Source organism: Haemaphysalis longicornis, unplaced genomic scaffold (genome assembly GCF_048455015.1).
Source record: "Haemaphysalis longicornis isolate Haplotype H1 unplaced genomic scaffold, Haemaphysalis longicornis Haplotype H1 scaffold_9, whole genome shotgun sequence".
NCBI classification, from domain to species: Eukaryota; Metazoa; Arthropoda; class Arachnida; order Ixodida; family Ixodidae; genus Haemaphysalis; species Haemaphysalis longicornis.
The window spans coordinates 41,798,796-41,810,980 of record NW_027526460.1 but is presented as its reverse complement, the minus strand read 5'-3'; the positions used below and the strand labels follow the sequence as shown (position 1 = coordinate 41,810,980).

The 12,185-nt window shown below is 49.8% G+C and overlaps 1 protein-coding gene across 1 annotated transcript in view; it reads left to right on the top strand.

The window, feature by feature from the left end:
* Positions 1 to 813: 813 nt before the first annotated feature.
* LOC144153157 (uncharacterized) overlaps positions 814 to 12,185 on the top strand; it is a 183,413-nt gene continuing 172,041 nt past the window's right edge. Inside the window, exons 1-2 of the mRNA XM_077684807.1 lie at positions 814 to 917; positions 12,124 to 12,181. Of these exons, the coding sequence (XP_077540933.1) occupies positions 814 to 917; positions 12,124 to 12,181 (162 nt within the window). The remainder of the gene's footprint in view (positions 918 to 12,123; positions 12,182 to 12,185) is intronic.

Sequence of the window (12,185 nt, the reverse complement as noted above, 5' to 3'; positions counted from 1 at the left end):
TTACGGTAAGCATCGCAGCTTCCGTCCATAAATACAGGAAAGAAATTGGGTGTTTCGTACCCTATCTTCATTGTGAACTATGCGCCCCCAGAAAGAATTGAGCACAGGTACTTCATACATAGGCCGCTTTTCCAATTAGTCGCAAGATACTTGAACCGGCCGGTTACTGCATTACGTAGAAATCGCACGCTTATCGTCATTCGCCTTTCATACAAATACAGTTAAAGCCCGTTAATTCGAACTCGAAGGAAACCATAAAATTGTTCTTATTAAGCGGAGTTCGAATTAGCGGGCGGGCGCTAGAACGAATAGAAATCGCGTCACACTGCGCAGGCAGTGTGATTTCGTAAATAGCGATTTCGTAAATAATAATTGCATGTGCCGGAGCACTGGCGCAGCAGGTGGCGCGGTGCCCTCTGTAGATGCGAAATGGGTTGTTACGGGAGCCTAGTGCGCGCGCCTCGGTGTTGTTTTTCTGTTTCGTTGCTTTGAATCTCTAGTAAATTTGGTTTGGTTTGGATTTCTAACACATTGTAGTCCCTCAGGGCCGACTTCTTCTGCGAGGAGCGATGGAAACCAGGGGATCATAGTTAGAATTAACCGTTCTGGATACTCACGTGTTCGTATCATCGGGAGTTTTTCCCTATTGAAATATAGTCTGGGTCGGTACCAGGGCGTGAGTTCGAATTAACGGGAAGTTCGAATTAAACGAGTTCGAATTAACGAGCTTTTACTGTATAGCCTATAGTATATTGCCGCGACTGTAAGGTTGATTCCGCTCTCAGCGGAATCCTATTAGCGGGGATTTTGATAATGCACTCAAAGAAGAAGAAGGTTTCGGGCCGCCCGGAGGCCGAGGCAAAAGACGAGAAAGAGGAAGTCAAAGCTGACTTTGACTGGCTTGCTGCCGGGAGCAAGTTCGCCTTTTAGAATAAACGCACTCTTTTCACCTGGCGTAACCCTCAACGTGTAAGTTAACCGCTACAATATAGCACTAGGGTTCCTCTCATCAGCAATAAACGCTCACCCCTTTAAACAATCAGAAAAAACACTGCGAGAGCACTCCACCTCTGGGCTTCTTTTCTCGCACATTTCACGCTCCGCTCAGGGTGATTCGAAGCGGCAAATCTTTACATGACGCGTCTAAACCCGCCGAAGAAGAATCACCGGGACAAGCGGAGGCAGGGCAGCACATCCCCAGTCCGTCCACCGCCACACTCCTTTGTTCTTGCTCAACTGGAACATGATCAGGGCTGGGGAGACGCCTCAAGCCTTTCTAGGTGCGCACCGCCGAGGCTTTGTCGGGTGGTCCAGGCGCGTTTGAGAGGGTGAAATCAGCGAGCCGTTACAGAGATCAGTGCGAGCGCAGTAAACACACACACGCGCTCGCGCGCAGGCGCGCGCTGTAGCGTCGACAGAGGCGGCGTGCGCGTCAGGCCAGCGTGGCGCTTGTAAATGCAGGGCTCGTGTGCGGAGCGCCGGCGAGGGTTTCGCCCCCTTTGATGATCCGGAACCGCGCAGCTGAGCTCCAATTTTACACACACGCGCGCGGAGACAAGGCCCGCGAAGGGGGTGTTTTGTAGCCTCGCTCATGCGTGCGTCGCCCGGGCCGGAGCCGAGAACCCGACCACTGCTGCTGCTTTCCTTGCCCAACGCCTGCTAGTAGTGAGGGAAAGGCGTCCGCATCAGTCACCTCCCGTTGGTGCTCCAGTAACGTCAGTGGCCAGTTGCATATCGTTGTCTGAAAGTTTTTTTTTCTTTTTGTTCTAGATCACGAAGAAGGTCCGAAAACCTGTCGTTGGCGATTCGTAAAACTGTAGGGACCCAGCTACGAGACATTCTTACTTATCTAGAAGGTATTTTGCTCGGCCTGCCGATGCTGCGGCGGGAGGGGCTGGGAAAAATCTAAAAGGGGTGCAAATTTAGAAGAGAGTGCAAGCGTGAGGAAGGAGAGAGAAGGGGTAAAAGAGGCTGTGGATTGGGAAGAAGCATCGAGCGCGCACTCACGAGATGTGAGGCGTGCTCGGATCGTTTCTTGGTGCGGCTCCAGCAGTGAGCTCCCAGGCGTCCGTTTGAAAACAGCGGCAGAGACGATCTCAAATTTGCGCGATAATTTTTTTTTCTTCTGAGGAGTAAGGGGTGTATCTGAGGGCACTGAATCTCTTATGTTCGGTCTGTAGGCCATTTTTTCCTTATCTACATCGTATTGGGGTTTCGCTTTGCTTGTTTCCTCTGTTGTCACTGCTTCTCTACGGTGTAGCCCCGTGTGATTATACTACTCCTCGTTTCGTAAGATAATCTGATATTGTATTCTTCCCTGCATCCTGTATCCTTCCTTCTGAAAACAAGATGACCCCCCTCTACCCCTATATTTTTTTATCATTTGATAAGTTTCTTGCTGGCTGTGGTTCTATTTCCAGGACTCCGTTACCGCACACGCCCGTGAGTTTGACTGTCGCCCTTTGCCGCTTCCTCGCGCTTTGCAGCACTGTAGCAAACGGACCCCGGTCCCGCGGTCTATCTCGCTACCTCGGTGTACTGATAGTTTTCAGATAGGTTCACAAACGTACCCTACACCCCTCTGTCTTTCGCAGACAGAATTTGTCTGATAGCTACAAAAACAAAGCATTTCGTAAAGCCTACGCCTGCATCTGAACAAAAAAAATTGCCTGGCATCCCGTAGTTATCATGACTGAGACCCGTTTCCGCTAATAGCGCAGAGCGTAAAGACTGGGATTTCGTTCGAGCTCTTCATGCGCAACAGTAGGACAATTCTTTTATAGGCTATACACTGACTACACCGAGTGTAGGCTCTGTGTACCGAGCCAAGGCACATGATATGCTACATTAGCTACACCAGTGTAGCCAGCGTGCACTGTACCTACACTGTAAATAGCCAGTCTGCACCGTACTTACACTGTACCTATGTGCCTACACTGGCTACACTAGCGTAGGTCCACTGGCTGCACTAGTGTAGCACAATAAAATGAACTGTAAACTGCAAGTATTCAATGCATAGGCGGTACGAAACGAGGAAGGACGAAGACAGGGCGCCACACTCATTTTCGACGCGTAATTTTGCTTTTCAATAAAGTCTTTTCCTCATCCTCCTTACTTACTTTACTTGCTTTTCAACACTTTACAAATGTGTATAACGCGCTTCTGATGGGACAACGAAATGAATTTAAGACAGCGGAAAGCGAGGCCATTTGGCTTTGGTATTTTGTAAACAATGTCATATTTCACCATTGCGGTACTTGAAAAGTGTGACGAGCTGCAATATGTGCATTCGTGCGCTTTAGCTTTTCTGACATTGTATGCGGAAAAGACAGAAGGAATCAACGACGCAGAATATTACTTCTACTTGACCTGCCAAGTTTTGAACCTTTCTAAAAAAAGCGTAGTTCCTCGTGATTCGCATATAAGGAAGTATGCATGTAGCGGGAACAATAGCCACAATTTGCTGGGAATTCAGATAGGCTGTGTTGTTCTCTGTTTTCTTGGTCCAACCTAGACAAGTCACATGCATCATGTTCGTCAGTCAACGAACAGCCTCTGTCACTCACTGGCATCCTATGTGCGGACTCGGCGCTTTTTTTCCTGCCAGTTCAACCAGAAAAGGCTCCGCAAAGCAGCACCCGCGTTTTCCAGAACGAGAAAGACGTTGGCACACCTAACGCTGTATGAATGTATGCGCCCGTTCTGACGGAAGCGCACACCAGGGGACCACACACAAGACGCCACAAGGGTCAGTCGGCTCACCCCGCTCCTTTGCGACATTTCTCGCTGTTCTATTCGGTTGCAACGAGGACCGGTTTACCCTTTTCTTGTACATTCTGTTCAGTGGCTGACTTTTTTTCCCATTTACTGGTTACGGCAGAAATACAGCGTCACCTCTTGAGCTACAGTCCTGGCCACTGGCAGCAAGACCACAACAAAGACCCGCCGCACACAACACACCAGTGGCGGGCTGGTAAGCGGCAGGTCGCTCGTGTTATTCAATTTGTGGGTACTCCATTCACTTCGTTCTTTTCCGCGGGCACCGTCGAGACCTTGTTTGTCCTCTCTCTGCATACCAAATCAAGCGTGGCCGCCGAGGTCCGTTGCTCGGGTGGGGGGGGTCGGCGCAGACGTCTTTCTGGCGGCTAGCCGGCAACCTCGATGGGTAGCAGAAACAACGAGACAGAACTAGCGAGAACGAGAGATGGGGGGGGGGAGGGGGGAGGAAAAGTGGTTGCCAGACACTACTCCAGTGTGTAACCATATATATATATATATATATATATATATATATATATATATATATATATATATATATATATATATATATATATATATATATATATATATATATATATATATATTTGACACATTCGAACACGCAATTCATGCACTGTTCACGGCCAGCCCGGTTTTCTTACTGCGTGCCGACCGACCCTCGCGGCCACAACTAAGACGAACCGACCGACCCAAACGAGTCATTTGCATTCCAAACACCGTGCGCTCACCGCCTGGCATTCCTTCGACATGCCCGCTCGCAACACGTATTTGCAGCGAGAAGAAAAAAAAAACAGCGAAAAATGGAAAAGGGCAGTGGTAAGGTAACCAAAAATGAAAGTAGCGCATCACGAGCGAGAAAGCCCCAGGCTCAAGCCGTCGTTTGCGTGCGGAACTCCCCAGAAGGGATTCAAATCCAAGCCCTCCTCCTCTATACCAAGCCTTTCCAGCCGCCCGGCCTTCTACGGAGCATCCCTTGTTTCAGTCGCCTTGCGGCGCGTTCGAAGCCTGCGGATACACGCGTTTTTTGCTTTTGTTTTTGTTTTTGTTCTTCATGAGGATACTCTCGAGGGGAAATCCCCTTTGCTGCTGGACGGCAAACGCGTGCGCCCTCCCGGTCTTTCCTGCATCTTTCCCATTCTACGGCTTCGTCCGCCGTGGTGTGTGTGATTGTAGACCGCAACGCGCGCTCGTTTTGTGCTGTGATGAGATCGTCTGGTTTTTTGTCCCTCCGACCTAATGCTGCCCGCAGGCTTCCCTTCTGCTCACTACCGCTTTGGGGCAAACTCGGAACCTCGGGGCTGGTGCTTGCAGGCACCGACCGTGCGCGGCTGACGCTGTCAGCTAAATTTCCCTATCCAACCACCATCCCCTCCATGCTCTTGACAACGAGTTTGAAAGCTTTTGAGGTGTGCGTGCGTGTGTGTATGTGTGCGTGCGTGCGTGTGTGTGTGTGTGTGTGTGCGTGCGATTGCAGGTTAGCCCATGAACAGCCCCATACATACATACGCAATGTGAGTGAGTGAGTGAGTGAGTGAGTGAGTGAGTGAGTGAGTGAGTGAGTGAGTGAGTGAGTGAGTGAGTGAGTGAGTGAGTGAGTGAGTGAGTGAGTGAGTGAGTGAGTGAGTGAGGGAGGGAGGGAGGGAGGGAGGGAGGGAGGGAGGGAGGGAGGGAGGGAGGGAGGGAGGGAGGGAGGGAGGGAGGCCATTTTAAGGGACCCTGCGACACTTTTGATATTGATGGGCGTTTTCACTCTCTTCTTCGCGACTGGAACCCCTGCGAAAGCTTAGTTATCGCCAGCACGGAGCGGCACTGCGTGATTTGCTCGTCGCACCAGATGCGCCTTCCGTTTCTGCTTTGTTTTTATGGCTGTATTTATAAAGTTGCTATAGAAAAGCGTTCATTGCTGCAACTGACGGAAAACCGGCCAACAGCCGGTACGCGTCCTTAGTGACGTAATTCGAGCCGTCGAAGAACGTCAAGACCGGCAAAGAGAGATAAATTTTTTGAACGAGTTTACAAGTTATCTGATGGGCATAGAGCAGTAATTTTTGGCTGAGGTACTTTGCGATCCCTTAATCTAAGTACTGGGTGAGTTGGGTGACTGCGTTCTGCAAGCATTTAAGATTTCAAAGAAAAGTTGAAAAAAATGTAGCAGGGTTCCTTCAGGCATGCACTCACCTATTCTCTGGAGGGCGTGCACTTTAGCCAGCGTAGATATTGCACATGCACGTTCCGGAACGGGGCAGTACGTATATCTCGCTCTATACAAGCTCTATACGCTCTCTGTGCTCTATACACACGCGCCAATGACGTGGATTGTGTACCAGCTGTGTACCACCGCGAAAATACCTCCATAACGAAGCAGCACCTTTGAGGACCTCGTCATCACCTGTTCGATCCCCCAGCAAAGCCCGCGTTACACGGAGTGACTTCGCACGCCACACGTTTCACGGACGCTCAAGGTACTAAAAATTAATTCGGCGCCTGTCAGCATGCCGTGCCTCGCGTCTTCCAGGGCGTGAAATCGCGCTTATTATGTTATTACGCCGGTGCATACAAGGGCAGCCGTGCATGACCAGGAGACAAAATTTTGTCCGGGACAGACGCCTGAATTCGCTGCACAAACTGTGAACGGCGCGCTCATGCGTGTGCGCTGGCGCCGTTGGTGTTACGCTGCCTGGCGCCTGGAGCGCCGTAACTGCAGACTACGCCCAGACAGCGCATAGACTGGAGGAAACTAAACTCTAGGCGCGAACACCAGTCGCCGTTCCGCTCTCTCTCTCTGTCTCTTTTGCGCCTGCATGCAACGTCGTGTGTAGACGGCGTGTAGACAGTCTGCGCTCCGCAGCAAAAGAGTGCGCGCCGCTCGAAAAACGGGAGTTGTCTGGCCCGGAGCTCCTCTCGTCTTCCCCAGCCGCATGGAGTGCCGAGGTTGCCTGGGTGGTACAGAACAGCGGCTGCGTCGTTGGGGGAATACTCATTATGATAATACATGCAAATGGCGCCCTCGACGCGAATAGTGATGAACGCGCTGTCGCGACGCTGGGTCACTATAGAGAGGAGCATCGTCATGGTCGTCGCAGTCGCCGTCTCGCCGCCAGCCCGTGGTCCGGGCCCGGAAAACAATGGCGTGATGAACGGCTCCCTTCACGCGGTTCCACACGCCCTCCACGTTCGGCTAGACCGCGGCCGCTGGACCGGACGCACGTGGTTCGCTGCGGATGTTTAATCCACTTGCGTTTGGCGATGGGCGCGCTGCACACGCGGGGATAAATGAAAATCTCATGCAGCGCTGAACAGGAAGACAAAAAAGGGAGAGATGAATGTATCGTTTAGGTGCGCCTCAAATGCGCTGGCGTGTGCAGCCTTCCTTGGCGCTTATTTATGTTCACTCTGGCTGACACATTGTTGTAGCCGAAGCCCCAACGAGCGCTGACGTTTTTAAGTATACGCAGTGGTAAAATGGCCGGAACGCAAGCGGAAGGGGTGGCTAAGTGCACATTTATCGGTCGTTGCGCGGCGACCTTTCACGAGAGACTGAAGTTATAAATTATTAGACCTTTCTTTGTCGTTCCTCGCAAGGGGCCAGCAGAGGCGTTGTGAGAATCCGCCAGTGCATGTGCGTGTTATTAATGTTAAACCCATTCATTTAGCCTTGTTTAGTATTATCACTTGTGAAACCCCACCCAAAGCAAGGATGATGACTGGACAAACATAATATGATGAGATAAGATATAAGATAAGATAAGATATGATAAGATAAGATATGATAAGATAAGATATAAGAAGAGCGCGACTTTCCTCGCAGCCGAACCTGTATATTGTGTCAAAAAAAATCCATATCGTGCATGCTCAGACAGAATGAAAAGAGTTTGCCGACCCATGTGCTGTCATCGGATAGCTGGTGCGGCGGCCACGAATGGCGCATGGCGCTATTCTGCGGCCCTGTGCTGATGAATTAAGACTCTAAAAGTCTGGCTAAATAGTTAAGCACTACGAACTGCACAATGGAGAGAGTAATGCGGCTTTCGCAAATTCAAATCTTTATTCCAACATCAACTACAACAGTTCTCGATGCTTGGGGCGCAATCAAAAAGCCGTGGCTCGGCTTGACTGGGAGAGTGTCCCGTATACAAGGCAAAAAGTAGCAAACACTTGAGACACATAAGTGCGTGCTAATTTCACACAACTATGCAAATTACACAGATATAAGTAACTTTTATACAACAGGGCACATAAACATAATACGCAGATACACAGAGGTACACCGTCACATTCACGTTTAATTTATACAAAAAATAAACCGTCAGCAACAATCAACCTGCGCGTATGTTTGCGCAAACAAAAAAAAACCTAAAAAGAAGAAAACGGTTATTGGAAATCGGTTTCAGTGCCCCTTTAAACGTACATTTGTATTTGGAGCGAAAGCTCTACTACGCTACATCTTTCAAGGTCATTCATCGCCCCCCAAGTGACATTGAGTCGCCGGCGCACGTGCCTTTCTTTCTTATCGCTCTGCTCGCGCCAAGCTTCACTGCTGCGGCACCACGTGACTAGACGAGGGTTAGAAGTCTGCTTCGCCTGCGCCAGGTCGCTCAGCTCTGGATCGGACATCTGTGCGTGCGCTTCAGCGCAAGCGAGTCAAGTGACTAGGCCAGGGTTTAACGGCTGCTTCGCCGGTGCTTGGTCCCTCAATCTCGCCATCCGTGGCCTGCCAAAGGAATGCTGTGCGCAGGCCAACATCTGAACCCAACCATCCAACAGATATAGCTCGACGGCGGGCTGCGAAATCTCAAGCAAAGGAAAACTTTCACGAAACACTGCGTGCATAGAGTTCGCTTTCGCGCGTGATAATTAGGTTTAAAAGTATGAAACCTGGGCCACTTTCTTGCTTCATTTACTACAGTAGCAATTTGAGGGTTTTACTTGAACACCCGGCGCGGTGGCTCAGTGGCTAAGGCGTTGTGCGGCTGAGCACGAGGACGCGGGTGCGATTCCCGGCCGCGGTGGCCGCATGAGGTTTCGGTGTGTACGAGATGTCGGCGCACGTTAAAGATCCCCAGGTGGTCGAAATTAATCCGGAGCCCTCCACTACGGCGCGCCTCATCACCTGTGTTGCGTCGGCGCGTTAAACCCCACAATCAATCAATGGACCTTTTCCAGTCAAGGAAAAGCGCTCGTAGCGGCGAATACGGAAAGCACAATTGGTGGCTCTTTCAGCCATGGTTGCTGGTGACGCTCTTTTCCAATATTGATAATCACGGAACCCGCCCCTGGTGATTGAAAAGTGGTTTTCTTTGCTTGCACAACGTGCTCCGCTTTTTTAACTTCATGCGCAAAGGTCGCTCTTTGAGTGCGCTGTTGACGAACTTCCGGACATTTTCTTCTGCCAATAATTGACCGTCCAATGACTTAGCGCTTTTGCAGCCATCCCCGAATGCTAACAAGTTAGGACCGGTGTTTCTGTCACATCCATCAGAAGAGGTACCTGCGATAAAAGCGAGCGACCAAAAGTAATGGCTACGCCTTCAGGCGCATGCGCAGGTAGAGGTCGTGGAAAATGTTCATTAAGTTTTGCTTGAACGTTTACCTAAAGGGTTTTACTCGCACACAGCGCTGCACTTGAAAGGTATAGACTTCGGTAACTAAATTACGGAAGCAGGTGTGGCTATAAAGCTTCCGAACGCGGCTCTCTTTCGTAGGAGTCACAACAAGGGACTATTCAAGCCCCGTAAAATGGGAATACGTGTGACGACAAAAATAAACCATTAAAGACGAAAAAGGGAGAGAGAAAGAGAGGGAGAAAGTACTGCGGAATACACACCAGGCGGTAACTGCAGCGGCTGGGTGATCCATCCCGCTTGCGAGATAGGCTGAAAGAGCGCCGCGACTTTTAAAGCTCATTTGGGGGAAAACCCGCGAAATGGATTAGAGCCTTCCCGAGCATGTGCGGGGTATAAATACCGGCGCTCGTAAAAACAAATCAGCGGCGCCCGTGGTGCCCACCGCGGGATGCCTTTACTCTTCTTCTAAACGTGTTTTTTTTTTTCTTTCTCCGTGAATGCGCGCGTGCATCCGCAGGCGAGCGCAACCCGAGCTTGAAAAGTTTGGAAGTGTCTCGCCGTGATAAGCAAGTTTTACGGCGCCTCCGAGAACAAAGCGCGATGTCTGCGCGGCAAAGAAGTCGCCTCACCCTGACTGCGGAGAACAAACAATCAAATGGAAAGAAAGAAGACGCAGTTTAGATCGGCGCCGCCGCAGACGCCGAGGCAAAAGAAGCAGTGCGCGGGTGTGAGATAGCGCGCGCGCACGCATCTGCACGGGCGCGACGCCCGTTATTCGTGTGTTATTGTTTTCCTAGGACGCAACGTGCTGGGGTCCTGTATTCGGCGCTTGCCGCCTTTATTACCGGTGCAAAGAGAGGATTACGCGACGCGTAACGGCCGCGTTCCGGAGCTGCCCGTTTCGATAGTTTCTTGGTTTCTGCAGTTGCTCTCTCCTCGCTGGGTTGTTTGTTGCGCTCTTTGAGAGAGCGCGGTCTCCTTTGTCAGCTAGATGCCCTGCAGTCGCCGTACTCTTATGATATGAAGCGACTCGCCGGAATTGGGCCCAGTGGGCACGGCATTGTACTGCTGAGAATGAGGACGCAGGTTTTGTACCGGTCGCGGTGGCCGTTTCAACACGAAGCTTTATACGGGTAAGCGAAAGGAAAATCTGGCGTCCCTGTGTAGAGCACTGCACGGGCCTTATTTTAAAGCCTGGGCCCGGCCCTAGGCCCGGGCTTAGACGCTGAAAAAAATGTGTTTATTTTATTTCGTTGAGTGTCTTCGTAGCGGGCAATCAGACGGAATATCCAGTCTGTACAGCACGTCATTGATTTAAATGCAAAAATTGAGAGTTAAGTAGTACATGTACTTTAGCTTCCACCGTCTTCAGGCCACGTCCAATCGACGTAATAATAGCTCTATATCCTTACATCACAGACACCGTCACCTTTTATGACCAGATTCTCGGCGACGTCACGTGGTTGTCTCGGTCACAAGTTGATACGATGAAATTTTCGGTGCCGCGTTGCAATCCACCAGTAGGTACGTGTATTGAAATGTTCTACCTGGGGGGGGGGGTACTGTCTTTCGAGCACGGGAGTTCGATTCCCGGCTGCGGCAGCCGCATTTCGACGGGTGCGACATGTGACATGGGTGCGACTGTTAGAAAGATGGTTGAAATGCGAAGCTTTTCCCAATACAAATGCAAAGTCCACAATCCAATCAGCCAAAGTCAAACCTACGACAGCGCTGAGATAACCGAATGTGATGTTTTGATTCTGTATCTATTAGTTTGTGATTGGGTCACCTGAATGTGCTGATTCGGTTAGCTAAGTGTTGTCGACTTTGGCTTGCCATTGGTTAAGCGTATGGCATGATCAACGTGCCACATGTACGCGTGTCAGAGACTGCTTTCTTCATCATCATCGCACAACCGTATCACGCCAAACTGAATTCGTGTACCAGAATAGAACCAGTTGTGCATTGCATGTAAAGACATTCCGTTGTTAATTCGGTGTGTGGTTGATGTGCCATCTGTGGAAGTCCATTGTGTAAAGTTGGTTTTCCTGCAGTAACGTTGTCTTTTCTGCAGTGCATTTTTTTTCCGACACGGCCGACAGATATAGAAAGCTTCGCTTTAAAACGAAAACGGCTGTTGTGTTGACATTTCGGAGCATGTAAAGGTATACGAGGTCTTAATAAACTATTTCACTACGGCGCTCCCCATATAGCTCTCAGGTGTAGCTTGGTCGCTTAAAATGCGGGAAATTGACATTTTTTTATAATGTGACGAGACGGGGAGACTGGGGACGGGCAGGTTGGCGTGTTTCTGTACGACCTCTCTGTATTATTTGTTCTCGTAGAGGAACGATAAATTCCTAACAAGAAAAGAGATAACGTGTAAGCAGAAAGTTGTTTTTGCTAGCATATTCGAGACGAGGGATAGTGAAAGAGCACGCCTTGACAACTTACACTTTTGTTAGTGTGAAGAGGCAAAAATTTTGACCGCATGTACAGGACATACAGAGAATATGCTTGGAACAAACGAGAACTAACATAAAACTGGCACGAAAATTAACCAACACAATTTTGAAACGGTGATTGGGTCGCAGTTTGATGACAATGAAATCCCTACAGCTACTTTGAGTTCCCCAGTCAGTCTACGAATGGTTGATCAGGTCGGGCGCGTATAACATTAATGTTTCTGTATCTGTCTGGGAATGTTAGACATTGCCGTTCTCGTCGTTTCGATATGGTTGATTACTGAAAATGCCCTCTCCTTCTTTTCTCTTTGCAGCTGTTCTTCGCCGTGCACGGTGATTCCAGAGACATACAGTTCAAACCTTCATAATGTGGTGA